Below are 19,999 nucleotides of genomic sequence, written 5' to 3' on the forward strand. Positions count from 1 at the left end.
AATGGCAAAACAGCTGTAATTTTACGAGCTTAAAGTCAGAGAAAAAAAAGTTGTATCCACATGAGAAAAAAAATCTTAATTTGATGAAAATAAACTGATAATGTTATGAGGAAAAATAATTCAATTTTACTTGCACAAAATTGAAATATTACAGAAAAAATATTTTAGAAGTCATAATATGAGAACCAAATTTTGGAAAAGTTTGGTTGGGGTAAAGTTATACTATTATAAGAATACACTTACAAGAATAAAGTAATAAAAAGTTGAAAAAAGCAAAAGCAAAAGAGCAAAGGTCACAACAATAATACGCTGTTTCAGTTTGTCTTTTTCCCTACTCCATTTGAAACACTAGAATAAGTAAATTGGAGAGGCTAACTAGTGAGTTCGATAGCGTGCTAACGGCCGCCATCTCTTATGTCACTACAGTGATCCAGTAGCCCGGGCAATGTGATGTAAACAGAGTGTAAAAGTGACTATAGGGGTGTTACCTCATGTCTACAGGGCTTTAATAATGTTAAAACCGTATTTAGAAAGTCATAAGCAGATTTTCTATGCTCTAACTCATAAAATATTACATTTATTAATATAGGGTTCTACTTTGCATAAATTCACTTATCATGGTCGGTTCTGGATGACTGGATTTCTATAGAAACCATCAGTTTTTTAGAAGTATTTTTCTGCATGATATCAAATGAATCCCAATAAGGTAGACAGAGGTGTGTTGTAGGCTGGTTTTACAGGTTAATTCTTATACTGTATGGAATACTAATGTACAAAATCTACCACTAAAAACAACGTATGGGGTAAAATATTTTTGGGGAAAAATAACAGTACTCAGCTGCCGTCATACCTTGCACTCATCTTGTAGCACATATGGTTCAAGTAGCGTGTCTGTCTCAAACATTTGATTGTTCCAGCCTTGAAACCGAAGATTGGCGCTCTCTTTATGCATGTGGCCAGGAGAGCTGAAGCCGTCTGCGGTGCTGTTGGAAAGATCCGTTAGGCAGTGGAGTGTGATGCTATGGCTGGCCTCAGTACTCAGTAAGTGGAGAAACTTCATTTGGACTTTCCCTACACCAAACACCATCTGCAAGGACAAAGACAGAGGTGCCGTCAATCTGTCATCATAACTGCATTGGTGTAAAAGTGGCTTATGAAAAGTGACTCGGTATAAGAGCTCATAAAAGGTCAATGGTGAATGTTTATTGTTTTGTTGTATTATGCATCTTTAGGTTTGCTTGTGAATATTCTCATTCATCCAGGTCATTGTAGCTTCAAGGCATTGAATCCATCGCAACTGGACTTTTCAGGTTGTCTTCGAAGACGTTTCCATACCAGTCTGAGAAACTCAAAAACACAACATACCACTACATTTAAACTACACTACACTAAATTTGACTTGGTGCAAGAACATGAAAATACTTGTACGCATGCAGAGCTGTCTATTCTGTGATTGACAGGAAGCCTGTGCAGAGACTTGAGTACTGGACTATTCATTCATTCAATCATTTTCTACTATTTTCTTGGTCGCGAGGGTGCTGGAGCCTGTCCCAGCTGTCTTCGGGCGAGAGGCGGGGTACACCCTGGATTGGTGGCCAGCCAATCACAGGGCACATATAGACAAACAACCATTCACACTCACATTCATACCTATGGACAATTTGGAGTCGACAATTAACCTAGCATGTTTTTGGAATGTGGGAGGAAACCGGAGTACCCGAAGAAAACCTATTCATGCACAGGGAGAACATGCAAACTCCACACAGAGATGGCCGAGGGTGGAATTGAACTCGGGTCTCCTAGCTGCGTGCTAACCACTCAACCGCCGTGCAGCAGTACTGGACTAATATGGTCATGTACTGCAGCTGTTAATGCAACTACATCTCGTTTAGTGAGCCCAGTGGGAAGGTCTCCGTAAAGAACCAAACCATTACTGTCTGGACTTGCCTCCTCCTTTAGAGGATAAATTGATTGGATCTTGCACCAAGTTCTCGTCTCTATCTCGTCTGACTAGTCATTGAGCATGAACTGATGAAGCCTGCTCGGATGAGAGGCGAAATGTCTTCTAGGGCAACCTAAAAAGTCAGTTGCAATTGATTAAATGTCCTGAGAATCTTTAGGTTTGATACATGTGTATATTGTAAATGTTACCTTATTAGAAGCCAGTGGATGTAAACAGGTCTGACCCCCTGCAGTGAAGTTGCAAAAAACCTGGAAAGCATCTGAAGTGCAGCCAAGGTTTGGATCAATCCAGAACCATCCTTGAAATACACATTTAGAGAGAGATGGAGAGAAGAGTGAGTTTCAGGGTTAAGGTATAAATGATCAAATGATAAAAAAATCAATTGCATTAATTTACTATGAATGATGTAATCAATCAGCTCTCACCGTCTTTTAGCTTGTGATGACAATCCACCAAGTCTTTACAGACACGAGAGGGGTTCTCTCTGGTTCCCAGAGGCTTTTTGATGCTCTCGATCACACTGCTCAGGTAATTCAAAGTCTTAAAAATCTCAGAATTCTGGTCTGGAAGGCTCACTTCAGCGTTTTGGAAATGCTGGTCAGAAAATCCAGAAATGTCAAGACAAAGACAGGTAACACCGAATTGTGTAAATGCTTGATTTGTTTTGGACTGAAACCAATTCATGCAAATCTTTCTGTTATGCATTCAAATTTCCCAACCTTTATTGAATGAATTTAATAATTCACCTCTTTCCCTGGAGCAGCGTTAGAGTCAGAGAGGCTGTAGAATGCCGAGTCCTCATATAGCTGCCTCTGTGGAGTCAAGATAAACATTTTTTTATTTAACAAAAATAGACTTCCCCACATAATTAAAGACAAAAAAATCAATTTCTACCTTCCCTTCATTTTATTGGAATATTTTTTTTTCAGAATTGAATGTATTTTCATAGGAGAGTAAAGTCTTGCATCAATAAGCCGTCACATTCTTCCCCCCGCGAAGGGGTAAATAAAACATTCCACTAGCTATCACATAATGCGTGGAGACAAAAAAAGGCATTTGATGTTTTTCCTGGTATCTTAGAATTGTTTAAACAGGATGAGGTCATTCAGAAAGCTAAATGTTACCTAAGGCAAGAGGTACATTTTATCACAGAAGCTTTATACCAGGGGTCTCCAAAATATGAGGGAAATACAGCATGCTTCACTTTTAAGCAGGACAACATTATTGCAAAAAATATGTCTCGGCTTACATTCACTGTCTTGGTTATCATACGGTCAAAAAGTACACCTCGTAAACTAGTCCGGTACCAAAACAAAGCATCCCGCATTGTTGACTCACTGTCTGTGAAGAATGGGGAGAGTTTTTAGGTTTTTGTGTTGGGACATATTCTGGCAAGGGGATGCTTGAATCATCTTTATTGTGTGTGTGTGTTGTTTATTTGTCATAGAATGGACAGTGAACGATGAACAACTCAATGTCTGTCTCCTTTCTTTCCCTTATATAACACTGTGCACATTGCGCTGATGAGGCATTCAAGGACACTGCTCATTTCTGGGTGTTTGAGTGTGATGGTTAGACACTCTATTGCATTTGAGAAGAACCCGTTACAAAGTACGAAGGCAGTATAATATCACATAAATACTCTGTATAAAATGTATTTTTTGGTAAAATTTTTCAGTCATTAGTTCTGTCATTAATAGAAGATATTGGTGAAAAATGAAAGGAACTCTGGACAGAAATAAATGTTTTTCTTACTTACAGTAGGACCTGGAGCACCAGGGGGTCCCTACGAAAGGAGGAAAAAGAAACATGAAAAATTGAGCAGATACTTCCCTCTACATCACGTGGCCCTGAGTCAAGTGCACAACAAATTATTTCCATATTTCCCATGAAGTGATGGCTGCCAATGTTAATGTGACCACAGTTATATTTTATACTGTTTCCGACCATTTGTTGATCAACTTGAGGTCAATGACATGACAAGCTGATATCAGCTAATGCAGCTATTGGCAGCCACTCTACACATCCAGGGGAGAGTCATGTTTACCATTCCAGTTTGAACTATATAAACTGGTCATGTTGTATGTTTTATGATAAAGAATTCAATTTCAATAACGTTGGTCTCAAACATTTGCTGTGTATGTTAACAAAAACAGCAACTTACTCTGGGTCCTGGGCTTCCATGTGGTCCTTGGGGTCCCTAAAACATATGATTTAGTTATGAAAATGTTAAAAATGAAAACAGATACAACAATGCAAGGGGAAGATACTGTATACACCACATGTACCGATGGGAATTTCTTTTAAGGGAGCCGGTTCTTTTGGCCCATCTATGCCCCCACCCTCACCTATGAGGGTTATGAGCTTTGGGTGAAAGAACGGGATTGCGTATACAAGCGGCTGAAATGAGTTTCCTCCGTAGGGTGGCTGGTTTCACCCTAAGAGATAGAGTCTACTCCGGATGCCTCCCTGATGAAGTGTTCCGGGCATACCCAGCCGGGAGAAGCCCCGGGGAAGGCCCCTGGGAATGCATTGGGGGCCTCATGGTGGAATTGGAAGATGGGGCCGGGGACCGAGAAGTCTGGACTTGCCTACTGACACTGCTGCCCCATGACCCGGACACGAATAAGCGGAACAAAATGGAAGCTCTCTCTTTCGGATCCCAAACAGCTCATAAGATTTTCTTGTTGCTCATAAAATTGCTGGGCAGGACATGTCACATCATGTGACACTCGAGGTAAAAAAAAAGATAATACAGTATAAATGGTGATGATGGTGGACTATTTCCACCATCTGGCCCACATGTATAGGAGACCTTGGCAGGCTTGAGATGTAATGTATGTTTCTGAAGGCCTTGGACTGGGAAACTCATCTTCGTTTACATTACATAGAATGAGCTGTGATAAAAGTGAATATTCAGACAATGCCGCGGCTTGTCATTCCAACAACTTGACAAGGCATTTCCTCAACAATGCTTACACAAAGTTATTTCCAAGTACCGCAATGCAGCACAAGCTCCAGCAGTCTGACTGAGCCGTGCCTCAGTGATAGCATTAATATGAGTTGAAGTGAAGTCGCCACTGATGAAGCTTCATTAAACACAGTCTTTCCCATGTACAGCTAATTTGAAGTGGTGCCAAGAAAAATTTTACAATCCGAATATACAGTAAACACAGGGGCTATCAGTTGTAATTATACATAGAAAATGCATTTTTTAAAAAATTTATGATTACAGGTTGCATATCTTACCATTTCACCACTGCTTCCCCTTGGACCTCGGGGCCCCTGTAGAATTAAGAAAATAAACACAAATGCTGATTAATGTTTTTTTTTTTTTTAATATATATTTACTTTCATATTTACATTCCCTTACATTTTTTTGTCATCATACCCCCCACTAGCCTTGTTTTCATAAAAATAAACACTCTTATTGCACATACATACACTCACACCCAGAAACCTACAGGTTTTCCCATTGGGCCCATTTTTCCTTCAGGCCCTACTGGTCCGGCGAATCCCTGCAACAAACATTAATAACGGCGGTGACTTCTCTGCTGTTATACAATGCCAGTTGCAAAGACTGTTGAAGGGAATGTTCTAGTACAGTCATTCCTCGCCACTTCCCGCTTCAAATATCGCAGTTTCACTTCATTACGTTTTTTCAAAAATGCATTAAGTAATAAATCATGCTGCTGAATATGGCCTATTAATAGTAAAAGAAAGCACATATTTCAGCAAATGCTACATACGTATTTGTGGCTAAAGTTAGCATTTTAACATAACTAAATTTAAAAAATGGACTGAAAGACGTTAGTATTCTACACTGATCACTAGTTGTTAGTAACGTTACTGTGGGTTTGATTCCCTTCGGGTTCGATTCCCCGCTCAGGCATCTCTGTGTGGAGTTTGCATGTTCTCCCCGTGCATATGTGGGTTTTCTCCGGGTACTCCGTTTTCCTCCCACATTCCAAAAACATGCTAGGTTAATTGGTGACTCCAAATTGTCCATAGTTATGAATGTGAGTGTGAATGGTTGTTTGTCTATATGTGCCCTGTGATTGACTGGCGACCAGTCCAGGATGTACCCCACCTCTCGTATAGAAAGCAGTATAGAAAAATGGATGGATATTGTGTATTACAACTGCAAGGGTAACTATAGGGGTGTTATATAATGTGTAGAGGTCTCTAATAATATAAAAATAACATATTTAGAAGCTTGTGAACACGTTTTTTATTTTCTGATGACATAAATATTCCATGTATAAATAAAGAATGCTACTTTGCGGAAGTTAGCTTGTCACGGTCGGGTCTGGAACCAAATACAGTGAAGAAAATAAGTATTTGAACACCCTGCTATTTTGCTATTTCTCCCACTTAGAAATCATGGAGGGGTCTGAAATTTTCATCGTAGGTGCATGTCCACTGTGAGAGAGATAAACTAAAAAGAAAAATCCAGAAATCACAATGCATGATTTTTTAACAATTTATTTGTGTGATACAGCTGCAAATAAGTATTTGAACACCTGTGTATCATCTAGAATTCTGACCCTGAAAGACCTGTTAGTCTGCCCATTAGAAGTCCACCTGCACTCCATGTATCATCCTGAATCAGATGCACCTGTTTGAGGTCGTTAGCTGCATAAAGACACCTGTCCACCCCATACAATCAGTAAGACTTTAACTTGTAACATGGCGAAGACCAAAGAGCTGTCCAAAGACACCAGAGACAAAATTGTACACCTCCACAAGGCTGGAAAGGGCCACGGAGCAATTACCAAGCAGCTTGGTGAAAAAAGGTCCACTGTTGGAGCTATCATTAGAAAATGGAAGAAGCTAAACATGACGGTCAATCTCAATCGGAGTGGAGCCCCATGCAAGATATCACCTCGTGGGGTCTCAATGATTCTAAGAAAGGTGAGGAATCAGCCCAGAACTACACGACAGGACTTGGTCAATGACCTGAAAAGAGCTGGGACCACCGTTTCCAAGGTTACTGTAGGTAATACACTAAGACGTCATGATGTGAAATCATGCATGGCACGAAAGGTTCCCCTGCTTAAACCAGCACATGTCAAGGCCCGTCTTAAGTTTGCATATGACCATTTGGATGATACAGAGGAGTCATGGGAGAAAGTTTTATGGTCAGATGAGACCAAAATAGAACTTTTTGGTCATAATTCCAATAAGCGTGTTTGGAGGAAGAAGAATGAAGAGTACAATCCGAAGAACACCATCCCTACTGTGAAGCATGGGGGTGGTAGCATCATGCTTTGGGGGTGTTTTTCTGCACATGGGACAGGACGAGTGCACTGCATTAAAGAGAGGATGACTGGGGCCGTGTATTGTGAGATTTTGGGGAACAACCTCCTTCCCTCTGTCAGAGCATTGAAGATGGGTCGTGGCTGGGTCTTCCAACACGACAACGACCCGAAGCACACAGCCAGGAAAACCAAGGAGTGGCTCCGTAAGAAGCATATCAAGGTTCTAGCATGGCCCAGCCAGTCTCCAGACCTGAACCCAATCGAAAATCTTTGGAGGGAGCTCAAACTCCGTGTTTCTCAGCGACAGCCCAGAAACCTGACTGATCTAGAGAAGATCTGTGTGGAGGAGTGGGCCAAGATCCCTCCTGCAGTGTGTGCAAACCTGGTGAAAAACTACAGGAAACGTTTGACCTCTGTAATAGCAAACAAAGGCTACTGTACCAAATATTAACATTCATTTTCTCAGGTGTTCAAATACTTATTAGCAGCTGTATCACACAAATAAATTGTTAAAAAAATCATGCATTGTGATTTCTGGATTTTTCTTTTTAGTTTATCTCTCTCACAGTGGACATGCACCTACGATGAAAATTTCAGACCCCTCCATGATTTCTAAGTGGGAGAAATAGCAAAATAGCAGGGTGTTCAAATACTTATTTTCTTCACTGTAACAGGGATAAAAAAGGGATTACTTACCATAGTACCCATAGGGCCTTTGGGCCCAAGGAAACCTTTCAGTCCAACATCCCCATTTGGGCCCTAAGGAAAGTAGAATATTTTTGTTTTTATTCCACATTTATGATTCAGCATCTAGTCGGTGTCCCTTTTTCTTACCTTTGGACCTGGAAAACCCTGCAAACCAACCATCCCTGCATTGCCTGGTTCCCCCTGGAAAATGTACAATCACATTATCACTAATGAGGTGTTTTATCCATCTCATAACAAGACAAAGTTCACAGGAGCGTACAAACGTGTGTGCGTCTTGCTTATTTTTATCCTTTTTTTTTTTACAAGGTCATTATCAACCCAATAGAAATGCAATCCTCTGGCCTTTACACAACCCCTTCGCATGTCAAAAGAACTAGGGCACATGCACAATGGTTTATGTCTGGATCAACAGTTGTCCCAGCCCACACGTACACACCATCACAGACACACACTCTGATAGGGGTTCGGTGTCTGCACCCAAATCTGTCTGAGGTCTGTCTGTCGTCCAGGGTGGCAGCCCCAATGTTTATACAGCCAGTCATCCACATCCTCTAGACAGATCCACTTTCATGCCAACAGCTTTGGCCAAGCAACTCTATTCACTAAATAGTGTAAAGCGATCTGACCCAAGGGCTGGATTTTGCTCTCTGTTTCATCAACATCAATGGAGATTGGAGGGAAGGGAAGGGAAAGCAAAGGATTGAATGTTGTTTTTTCATGGGAGTTACATAAGTAAAGTGGAACACCTTTTTTGGGTCTCTGGAGTGTGAGGATCTTACATAACTTGGCCTGACCAAGTGAAATGTTTCCATCCAACGTCTTTACCAGATAACTCTACGGCATTTTGGATGGAAAAGTGTCCATCACATGCATTCCTAAGCTCACTGGAGTCTGAGCCGCCAAAGCTACTGTACATTTAGTGACATATTAAAAAGGGCAGCATCAATTTAGAATATACAATGCAGTAACATTGCTTTGTATTATCAAACGTACATCCCTAAACTGATCCTTGAAATAGGAAAAACCTATTTTGGCTATGTTTTTCATTTGTACCACCAGTGACACCCTCAAGCAAGAAGGTAAGACACAGATTCCTGAGCGAATAGGCTGTTCCCAGAGTACTGTATCAAGGCACCTTAGCGGGAAGTCTATGGGAAGGAAAAAGTGTGGCAGAAAACGCTGCACAACCACAAGAGGTGACCGGACACTGAGAAAGATTGTGGAAAAGGGCCGATTCCAGACCTTGGGGGACCTGCGGAGGCAGTGGACTGAGTGTGGAGTAGAAACATCTAGAGCCACTGTGCACAGGCGTGTGCAGGAAATGGGCTAGAGGTGCCCCATTTCTCAGGTGCAGCCACTTTTGAACCAGAAACAGCGGCAGAAGCGCCTGACCTGGGCTACAGAGAAGCAGCACTGGACTGTTGCTCAGTGGTCCAAAGTACTTTTTTCGAATGAAAGCAAGTGCCAAAACAGGTAGATGGTTTACTGACCATCCATGGTATTACTGTGCTCAATTGGCCTGCCAACTCCCCTGACCTGAACCCCCCAAAAAATCTGTGGGATATTGTGAAGAGGAAGTTGAGAGCCACCAGACCCAACACTGTGGATGAGCTTAAGGCTGCTATCGAAGCATCCTGGGCCTCCATAACGTCTCAGCAGTGCCACAGGCTGATTGCCTCCATGCCACGCGGCATTGAAGCAGTCATTTCTGCAAAATGATTCCCAATCAAGTATTGAGCGCATAACTGAACATAATTATTTGATGGTTGACTTTTTTTTGTATTAAAAACACTTTTATTGGTCGGATGGAATATGCTAATTTTTTAGATGGGGATTTTTGGTTTTTCTTTACTTTTTTGCCAAACTCATCAATATTAAAACAATAAAAGGCTTGAACTTCAGTTATGTGTAATAAATCTAAAATATACGAAAGTCTAATGTTTATCAGTACATTACAGAAAATAATGAACTTCATCACAATATGCTAATTTTTTTAGAAGGACTAGTAAATCCGATTGAGAACATTTGGGGATGGATGGAAATGGAAGTTTACAAAAATGGTAATTTTTTTAGATGGGGATTTTTGTTTTTTCTTTACTTTTTTTTTGCCAAACTCATCAATATTAAAACAATAAAAGGCTTGAACTTCAGTTGTGTCTAATGAATCTAAAATATACGAAAGTCTAATGTTTATCAGTACATTACAGAAAATAATGAAATTTATCACAATATGCTAATTTTTTTAGAAGGACTAGTAAATCCAATTGAGAACATTTTACAAAAATGGACATCAATTCCAGACAGTAGGTGCCGTCCGTGATGGAGCGACATTCTTACTGGCCCCCTAAAAACATCAAGCATGCCAATGCTAATTTGTTTTAAATTGTTGTTTTTTTTGTCTCACTCCCGTTTCTTCTTCTATTTTGAAGTTCAACTTTCTCCTTTTACTGATTGAATTCCAAAATGTGCAAGTTCAGGGTGTTCCCTGAATGCCGCTCTGACAAATGCTTGATGTACTCACTGGTTGTCCTTTGCTTCCTGTCTCACCCTTCCTGCCTTGGTCACCTGTCGCCCCCTCCATGCCTTTGAGTCCTGGCAATCCCCTGTCTCCTGGTAGGCCCAGGTCACCCTGAACCAATTTTAAAAATACAATTAACTTTTTCAATGAAAACATGCTGTAATAAATTACATATTTTTGTCATTTTCACCTTCTGACCAGGTGCTCCAATTTCTCCAGATGGTCCTGGATGTCCAATACTCCCCCTTGGACCTGGACGTCCAGCAGGTCCTACTGGCCCAACCAAGCCTCGGTGACCCTTAAAGATAACCACAGTTGTAAAAAGTTGATCAAAGTTCAGCACGGCCAAACACATTTTGTAAATGTGAGCATAGTTTTAAACCACAGTGCTGATGATGTATGCTGGCCTCTCTGCTGGTCATAACACTTCTAGACGATGTACTCCAAAGTCAACCACAAAACGGACTGCCTGTCACTAAGATGCTCACTCACGCTTGCAGACCAAAGTGATTTCCTGCTCCATCAGCGGCGTGATGAGGCAGAATGGTGAGTGGCGAGTGATATTAGAATAACTGACTGAGTGGGTCCTTGACTCACATATGGCTTCTGTTCCTCAATAAAGATGATGGTATGTTTGAATGAACCTACTTGGAATTTATCAAATGAACCCACAGCCACTGGGAGTTCTTGCATAAGAAACAGACTCGGCCTAAAAATGAAAATATCGACTAAGCCCTCACAGGAATGCATGCTTAAGACATAACACGTGTGCTACTACAAACACAAACAATCATACTACTCGGGGTGTGTGTGTGTGTGGGGGGGGGGGGGGGGGGGTGTTCAACTACTCGACAATTTGATTCAGGAGTCTGATTCGACCTCTGAGTTGAACTGTATGAAAACGTCATGTGATCAAGATGATACCATTCTGACTACATGGGGGTGCCTACAGTTGCAACAGAGCATACATTATTTTCACATATAATTATCTTATTTTTGTTATTCATAGCCTATTTTGTTTAACTATGAAGATGATCTGCATATTTGACCTATATAAGGTAAAAACAGTGTAATCTTTCTTTTGGTAGGTTCCATGTTTATATAGCCATAGAACAAATATTCTGTGTTGAAATCATTTAAAATAGCCAGCACTGAAGGGGTTGAATTTTTTAAAAATGGCTGGTAATTAATAAATTTATAAGTAATTAGCTATTTTTGCCCCCCCTGGCAGTCAATGGACATTTGAATTATCCTGACTTTAACCTTTTATACAACCACCTTGGCAAATAGCAGCAACACAAAACCCTGATTGGAGCATCCCTATAATCTAATATATAATTATAATAAAATATATAATTATACATGTCCCCTATCAAATAACTCAGCACCAAAACAACAAACCTCAAACGAAAAATGCCTTCCTGCTGGGAAACTGGCAGCATCAAGACAACAACCAGTTGAATTTCTGTACCGCTGCTCATAGCTATTACAATGTCAAACACAGCAGAAAGACTCCAAACCCATCTATTAAATAAATTCCATCCTTTCACAAAGTGCATCCAACTGGCAAAAAGAGTAGAACAGAGTATGGGATTGATCACGAAAACCTGACAGACTTTTTGAGAATAAAGCCACTGAGATACTTTCTGTGATCAACTGTAGTTTTAAGCAGCCAGAAATAGTGGTGTGTTCAGGCAAGCTGGTTTAAAATACAGCTATAAAAGAAGAATGGCAATATCTATGAATAATTCACAAGTTCAGTTCAGTTCAGAATGCAGTACCTAATGTGTGCGAGTGTCACACCACAATAATAAATGACGATGCTTGAAAGAAAGATGATTCTCTCAAGTAAAGGATTTCAGGCATGGAAGTCTAAAAGTAAGTAAAAAGCCATTTAATCATTAGATGGATGGATGGATAGATAGACTTTCTTTATTGTCATTGCACAATATCACAGCAGTGAAATTGCCAACGAAATGTCGTTGCCTGGCTCCCGCATAATAATAAATAATAATAACAATAATGTGGAGAATAAATAGATGACATCAGATATGAACAACAATGTACAGCATAAACAGTAATTTGTACAAATAATTTAAATAATGTAGAAGAAATAATAATAATTTAAAGTTTTGGTTAGTACGAGATCCAAAAATTCTGAAAAGACAAGAATGCCAAAACTGAAGAGCATCATTCGGTTCAAAGATGCAGCAAAATATCTCAATCTGTGTCATACTGTCCCTCAATTTACCTTGGTTACTGGTAAAATGGTTAAAACTGGTAAAATCTCACTGGAGACGACCACCATTATTGAAACAAGATTTCAACAAATGATTTGTAGTCTGGTACATACATACAATAAAATACTGCATGAGGATATACCTGCCGCCCTTGTTTTCCAGGTAATCCTGGCAAGCCAGTCAGCCCTGGGGGACCATCCGGTCCGCTGTAGCCCTTCAAGCCTTTGGGTCCAGGTAAACCATATGGACCCTTCAAAAGATCCAAGGGATTAGTTGAGTCAAAAATCGAAATTTTCTTCATTCTTATACATTTGCCAGATTGCCTTCACAAAAATAAAAGTAAAAACAGCACATGAACATCAAGAAAGGCAAGGTCAGAGACAACCACAATGCATCCCACTGGACGCCCTTAAATTACTTCTATCATACATACAGTATGTACTCTTTATACAGTAAAAATGACATCTGGGTTGTCACTAAGGACTAAATCTGGCTTCAGTACCATGTGTCCATCCATTTTCTATATTGCTAACAGGTTTACATGGAAACTGGAGCATATCCCAATGGACTTAGGGTGAGCGCTTATACTCTGGACAGAGTCTTTTACCAGGTTTTTGATTTCTTCTGAAAAGTAAAACTACATTGGGAACGTCTGGATTGTGTGTTTCCTTCCCTGAGTGCTAATTCTCAATGCATGAATACCATTGTTATTCTATGTGAAATTATTATTGGATGCATGTGCAGTGGCTACCTGTTGTGCCCTTCATTCTAGTCTTGCCAAGATTTGGCTGTGTGTGCGTGTGATGGTTTAAGAGATGTGATACTCACTTCAACTCCAGGAGCTCCAGTCAACCCCCTTGCTCCTTTTTTCCCTGCTGGACCCTACATAAACACAGAGAGAGAAAAACGGAACAAAACATACACAGACATGAAGAAAAACATACAGAGCGGAATGACCAGAGGAAATTTTGAAGACTTTTCAAGACCGTATCTAATACGAGCCTCACGTAGAACCCGAGTTCCTGACTTTATCCCGTCTTCAGTAGCTACCACAATATGCTCACATTTGTATATTTATTGGCATATCACATATCACAAATATATATATATATATATATATATATATATATATATATATACGTATATATATACGTATATATATATATATATATATATATATACGTATATATATATATATATATATATATATATATATATATATATATATATATATATATATATATATATATATATATATATATATTTACAATATTAATTCATTTATTCATTCTCTGCCGCTTATCCTCACGAGGGTCACGGGGGGTGCTGGAGCCTATCCCAGCTGTCTTCGGGCGAGAGGCGTTGTACACCCTGGACTGGTCGCCGGCCAATCACAGGGCACATATAGACAAACAACCATTCACACTCACATTCATACCGTCTTCGGGCGAGAGGCGGGGTACACCCTGGACATTAACCTAGCATGTTTTTGGAATGTGGGAGGAAACCGGAGTATCCGGAGAAAACCCACGCACACACGGCATGCAAACATGCAAACTCCACACAGAGATGCCCGAGGGTGGAATCGAACTCGGGTCTCCTAGCTGTGTGTCCTGCATGCTAACTACGCGGCCAATTTAGAGTATAATATAGTATATTTTCATAGTTGGATCAATGGAAAACAGCCTTCTAAATGTTTTTTAAACATTATTAGAGCCCTGTAGACATGAAATAGCACCCCTATAGTCACCTTAACACTCATATTACCTAATATAGCAGACAATATAGTATAAATATTAACATTCATTCATTCATTTTTTACCGCTTTTTCCTCACGAGGGTCGCAGGGGGTGCTGGAGCCTATCCCAGCTGTCTTCGGGCGAGAGGCGGGGTACACCCTGGACATTAACCTAGCATGTTTTTGGAATGTGGGAGGAAACCGGAGTATCCGGAGAAAACCCACACATGCACGGGGAGAACATGCAAACTCCACACAGACATGCCAGAGGGTGGAATCGAACTTGGGTCACCTAGCTGTGTGGCCTGCGTGCTAACTACTCGGACAATTTAGAATATAATATAATATATTTTCATAGTTGGATCAATGGAAAACAGCCTTCTAAATGTTTTTTAAACATTATTAGAGCCCTGTAGACATGAAATAGCACCCCTATAGTCACCTTAACACTCGTATTACCTAATATAGCAGACAATATAGTATAAATATTAACATTCATTCATTCATTCATTCATTTTCTACCGCTTTTTCCTCACGAGGGTCGCAGGGAGTGCTGGAGCCTATCCCAGCTGTCTTCGGGCGAGAGGCGGGGTACACCCTGGACATTAACCTAGCATGTTTTTGGAATGTGGGAGGAAACCGGATTATCCGGAGAAAACCCACGCCCGCACGGGGCAAACATGCAAACTCCACACAGAGATGGCCGAGGGTGGAATCGAACTCGGGTTTCCTAGCTCTGTGGCCTGCATGCTAACTACTCGACCAATTTAGAATATAATATAGTATATTTTCGTAGTCGGATCAATGGAAAACAACCCTCTAAATGTTTTTTAAACATTATTAGAGTCCTGTAGACATGAAATAACACCCCTATAGTCACCTTAACACTCGTATTACTTAATATAGCAGACAATATAGTAAAAATATTAACATATTAAACATAAACACGACACAACATAGACTCCCACGCTCGCTCACCAGTATAAAATACTACATTTGATACTACATTCTGAATGTTGCTGTTTGATGTTTTGATGTGGGCTGCATTCCCATATAGTACCAGCATTTGGGATTACATACAAGTAGGGGAGCATTGATTTCCGTAACATGTGATTGGCATATGCTGATAAATACTGTTCAAAGCTAATCACAAAACCGATCGGCGTGCGGAGGCAAATACTACATGTGTGTTTTTGAAGTAAACTATTCAGAAAAAGTGTAGAAGAACCTTGAATTCAGGGTGGTCACGGAAATTGGCACAATTGTAATTTGTTCTTTCTTTTCAGTCTATAATCTGCAACTAAAACCCATTTCCATCAGGTGTCTCATATTAAGAGGTTAGGTCGTCCCTTTCTACTTTAATAAAACCCTACAAAAGCTGAGCTAAACCATAAAGCTCAGAAAATAAGCCCCAAAGGGAAAAAAGTGCAACATGCAAGAGTGTCTGGTGACAAAGGAAAAATCCATTTGGGTGGTGTGGTCTGTCCTGTTTAAGCTATAAAAGGGAGGATTCTACAGTATATAGGCCAGCATCAGGCCAACAAATAAGCTTGTTTTCATATTCTAATGGGTTGTTTGATTTGCACAAACTCACCGGAGTGCCCATCTCGCCTTTCGAACCTGGATTTCCAGGTATGCCTGGTGATCCCTAAGCAAAATAGCAACAGAATACAAATAATATAAGCTTTGTATTGACACAGGGGCATAGATCCATTGACATTTGTGACTGACTTACAGGTAGGCCTGGTGATCCAACGGCCCCGCGAGATCCAGTGGTACCAATATGTCCCTGAAACACAATAGAATTACATTTCTTGACAACGTGACAGAAGCATATAAGGTAATGTAAATAAGTACGGTTACCGCAGGAAGAACCAAACTGGTCATATTTAATATTTTTATGTAATATGTTGGGTGTTTTTTTTTTCTGCGGGTAGCACGGTGGTCGTGTGGTTAGCACATCTGCCTCACAGCCGTGTGGTTCAGACCTTTTTCTCTGTGGGTACTCCGGTTTCCTTCCACAGTCTCGGAACATCCCTGTTTGGTTAATTGTATACAGCACTGTAATGTGCCCATAGGTGTAAATGGGCGTGTGAATGGTTGTTTGTGTATTTGTGTACTGTGATTGACATGTGGTGTGTACCCCGACTCTCACCCAAGTTGCAGAATATGAATGAAATGATTCTACCTGATACCCTTCATCTCCTGGCTCGCCACAATCGCCCTGCTGTCCTGGTGGCCCCTGTTTAGACACAAATGTACTCTGATGAAGTCCCACACTGTATGATCTTGATGACATCTAAACATAGCATCAAATAAGTAATCTCCCATATCTGCCATATCTGTTGCAAACTGGTGGATGTTCTTGATTTTAGCGTTACTTATACATTTTTTTTTTTACTATAAATGGTTCTAGCTTAGATTGAACGGAACCAAAAGGTAGGGGTTCAGAAAGGAGGTTTAAAGGACCTACTGGTTCACCTAAGGGCCCTGGTAGTCCTGGGGTCTTATTGTCCTCGCCTGGATAACCCTGGAATTGAGCAAACACATTCACAATTACACACTGAGGAATGTTTACTTTGGGACTTTGGCTAAACACTGTTAGGCATTCTGTCAATAAAAATAAAAGCAACTGAAAAAAAACAAGACGTGTTCAGGCCTTGTTACCTTTTCACCCTTTGGCCCAGGGGGTCCAATAGGCCCTAGTTTTCCAGCATGACCCTAAAGTGAGAAACCTTATTAGGCTAATTGTGTTGCAATACAGGAACAAGCTGATACAATACTTACACAGTGAATGTTTTCAGAATACTAAGCAGAATTGTTTACCATAAAGACAAGTATTTTTCTCATATTCTGTAATAGAATGGGGGCTGTAGTTAAAATATGTGCTACATGAACACATTGGACTTTATTCAAAGGTTTTGGGTTTGGCATACTTACATACACCATTGATCACTTCATGCAAAAAAAAAAAAAAGTAGAGGGCAAATTACTCTGCCCTACTTAAAGAAGAACTGCACTTTTTGGGGAGCAATTTTACCCATTAGTCACAATCCCTACATGAGACATGAACATGTGTTTCCCTTTTCTATTCATTCTAGATAGCTGCCTCGAGCTGGCAGGGTTCTCGAACAAATAGGGATTCACCCATTCCTATTACTTCTGTCAACAACAATAGCATAGAAAGCGCTCATCATGGAAAACTTGGTGAGAACTTATGAACATGACGACTATGGAACAAATGTGGATCCAGAACTTTATGTATGTTCTTAGGATAAACAGGTTAAGTCGGAGTTCGTCAAGTCATGCCGACAGAAATTGAATGTTCCTATGTGGACACTGCTCTAAAATACTGCATCACTGCAAGAATAAAGAATTATTAGCACTAAAAAACTTATTTCCAGTGACCCATAATCAACTTGAAAAGACGCCCCGGGTCTGGCCCAGGTTGAACAGAACGAGTAAGTCTCCATGATAGTGATTCTGATACATGGAGCACATTGTGCTTGATATCACAGCTATAGAGATTCTCAATAATGAGCAACTCCACAAAACGTGCAATTTTCCTTGAACCTTAAATCGACTGAAAAGCATTTCTCCTTTGCCAAAATAATCCATCCACTTCACAGGTGTGGTGTATTAAGATGCTAGTTGGACAGCATAATAATTATTATTACAGGTGTGCCTTAGTTTGGCCAAAATCCTCATCAAAGTCTCAACCCATGGATGAATATGGGTAAGCATATTCTATGGACAACAAAGAAAAGTGTATTTTACTGATGATACCATGCCCATTCATGGTTCAAGATCCTGAGGACCATTGTTGTTTTGTCATCCAGCAACTTTGCACAGCCATTGATCGGGAGTGGATCAACAGACCACAGTCAAATACCTGGTCATGTCTCCTGGCAAGCCAATGGTAGTCACACCAGATACTCAATTGTTTTTTTGACCCCCCCGCCCAAATACAGTAAAAGCACACATTTTGGAGTGGCCTTTTATTGCAGCAAAGCCAAGTTACACTAACCAGAATTTGAAGATATAACACTGACCATGTTTTATTTAACTTCACACAATTTTTAAATGATCAGCGTTATGTTCTGTGGAGCCGTGAATGTCAAGTATGTTTTCTTTTTTTTCACATTGTGCAAACATGTTCTTATAAAACCACAAGTAGAATAACTCACTGTGTATCCTGCCAATCCTGGTTGCCCCTCCATGCCCATGACGCCAGGCTGACCCTTGAAAAATGAAGAAAATACACCAAAATAAACTGTGAATAAGTCATTTTTTTGTGTGTGTGTTTCTTCATCTCCACTGCGGTTTAGCTAAATATAACTCTGGCTTCAGCGACACGCACATGCTGTGGTTTTACGATGGGGAGATAAATCTTTTCTCCACACCTATAACAACATGTTCAAAATGGGTTTGGACTAAAAAGCTGTTTTTGTCAAGGAATGGATACCATCCACCTGGATTTTTTCCTGTATTTGTTACTCTCGCAAGACTAAAACACAGATCTAATATTTATAGTATTGAAGACATGCGGGACTGCAGACATCATATATCCATCTATTTATTCATTTGGATGCTGTTATCCTCGTTAGGGTCTCGGAGGAATGCTGGAGCCTATTCCAGCTGACTTTGGGCAAGAGGTGGGGTACACCTTGGACTGGTTACCAGCCAATCACAGGGCACATATAGACAAACAGTGGACACTTCTGGACAATATAGTTGCCAATTAACCTAACATGCATGTTTTGGGAATGTGGGAGTAAACCGGAGTACCCGGAGAAAACCCACAAATGCACGGGGAGAACATGCAAACAGAGAAACAGAGATGGCCAAACAGAGATTCAAACCCAGGTCATATCTATACATGCTAACCACTCGACCACCGTGCAGCCTAGACATCATATAATTTAGTGAAATAATTTTGCCCTCATACACATGAATTCATGCAGTTTCAGCAATTAGGGGACGTGTGGAATAATGTGTGTACTGTGTTTACATGTCAGATTTTCAACACTATATGTGACTAATCCAAACCAGGATAAAGAAAAGTGGAAACTAACTGGAGGCCCTCGAGTTCCTCTTGTCCCTTTCGGAGCCGCCTCGCCTGGCAGGCCATTGCCTCCACGATCACCAGGCTCACCAACGACACCGGGAGGGCCCCTCTCACCCTGGGCAGAGATACACTTTTGTCAGCATCGTGTGTGGACATACATACAAGAATGGTGCTAGTTTGGAATATCTTTGTGTATTATTACCTTCTTTCCACTCCGTCCCCGGTTCCCTGTGGGTCCTGCTTTTCCTTCTGGTCCCTGTAAGACAGGTCTTATTAGATGGATAACATATTCCACAAAATCAAATGTAATACATCAAATGTAACGACATTTATCATTATCTACCCACTAGTGCTGAGCTTTCTTGTAGTGAAGGCTGACCTCTGCTGGGGAATATTGGTAGTGATTATTTGGAGTAAGACATGTCTGTAGATTGTCGTTCCTACAAAGGTTTATTTCCTTATTCATTCATTCATTTTCTACTGCTTTTTCCCGTGACCCTCGT

General features: G+C 40.5%; 1 protein-coding gene across 1 annotated transcript in view; it reads right to left on the reverse strand.

Annotated features, from left to right (window-relative positions):
* The window catches only part of LOC131129878 (collagen alpha-1(XXIV) chain-like), an 80,315-nt gene that overhangs the window by 1,517 nt on the left and 58,799 nt on the right, over window positions 1-19,999 (reverse strand). Inside the window, exons 38-59 of the mRNA XM_058073812.1 lie at window positions 19,699-19,752; window positions 19,504-19,611; window positions 18,616-18,669; window positions 17,096-17,149; window positions 16,902-16,958; window positions 16,617-16,670; window positions 16,164-16,217; window positions 16,023-16,076; window positions 13,519-13,572; window positions 12,833-12,940; window positions 10,641-10,748; window positions 10,454-10,561; window positions 8,059-8,112; window positions 7,921-7,983; window positions 5,428-5,481; window positions 5,213-5,248; window positions 4,128-4,163; window positions 3,723-3,749; window positions 2,710-2,775; window positions 2,389-2,557; window positions 2,152-2,261; window positions 851-1,087 (exon numbers count right to left, since the gene is read on the reverse strand). Of these exons, the coding sequence (XP_057929795.1) occupies window positions 851-1,087; window positions 2,152-2,261; window positions 2,389-2,557; window positions 2,710-2,775; window positions 3,723-3,749; window positions 4,128-4,163; window positions 5,213-5,248; window positions 5,428-5,481; window positions 7,921-7,983; window positions 8,059-8,112; window positions 10,454-10,561; window positions 10,641-10,748; window positions 12,833-12,940; window positions 13,519-13,572; window positions 16,023-16,076; window positions 16,164-16,217; window positions 16,617-16,670; window positions 16,902-16,958; window positions 17,096-17,149; window positions 18,616-18,669; window positions 19,504-19,611; window positions 19,699-19,752 (1,719 nt within the window). The remainder of the gene's footprint in view (window positions 1-850; window positions 1,088-2,151; window positions 2,262-2,388; window positions 2,558-2,709; window positions 2,776-3,722; window positions 3,750-4,127; window positions 4,164-5,212; window positions 5,249-5,427; window positions 5,482-7,920; window positions 7,984-8,058; window positions 8,113-10,453; window positions 10,562-10,640; window positions 10,749-12,832; window positions 12,941-13,518; window positions 13,573-16,022; window positions 16,077-16,163; window positions 16,218-16,616; window positions 16,671-16,901; window positions 16,959-17,095; window positions 17,150-18,615; window positions 18,670-19,503; window positions 19,612-19,698; window positions 19,753-19,999) is intronic.

Source organism: Doryrhamphus excisus, chromosome 5, assembly GCF_030265055.1.
Source record: "Doryrhamphus excisus isolate RoL2022-K1 chromosome 5, RoL_Dexc_1.0, whole genome shotgun sequence".
Taxonomy (NCBI): Eukaryota; Metazoa; Chordata; class Actinopteri; order Syngnathiformes; family Syngnathidae; genus Doryrhamphus; species Doryrhamphus excisus.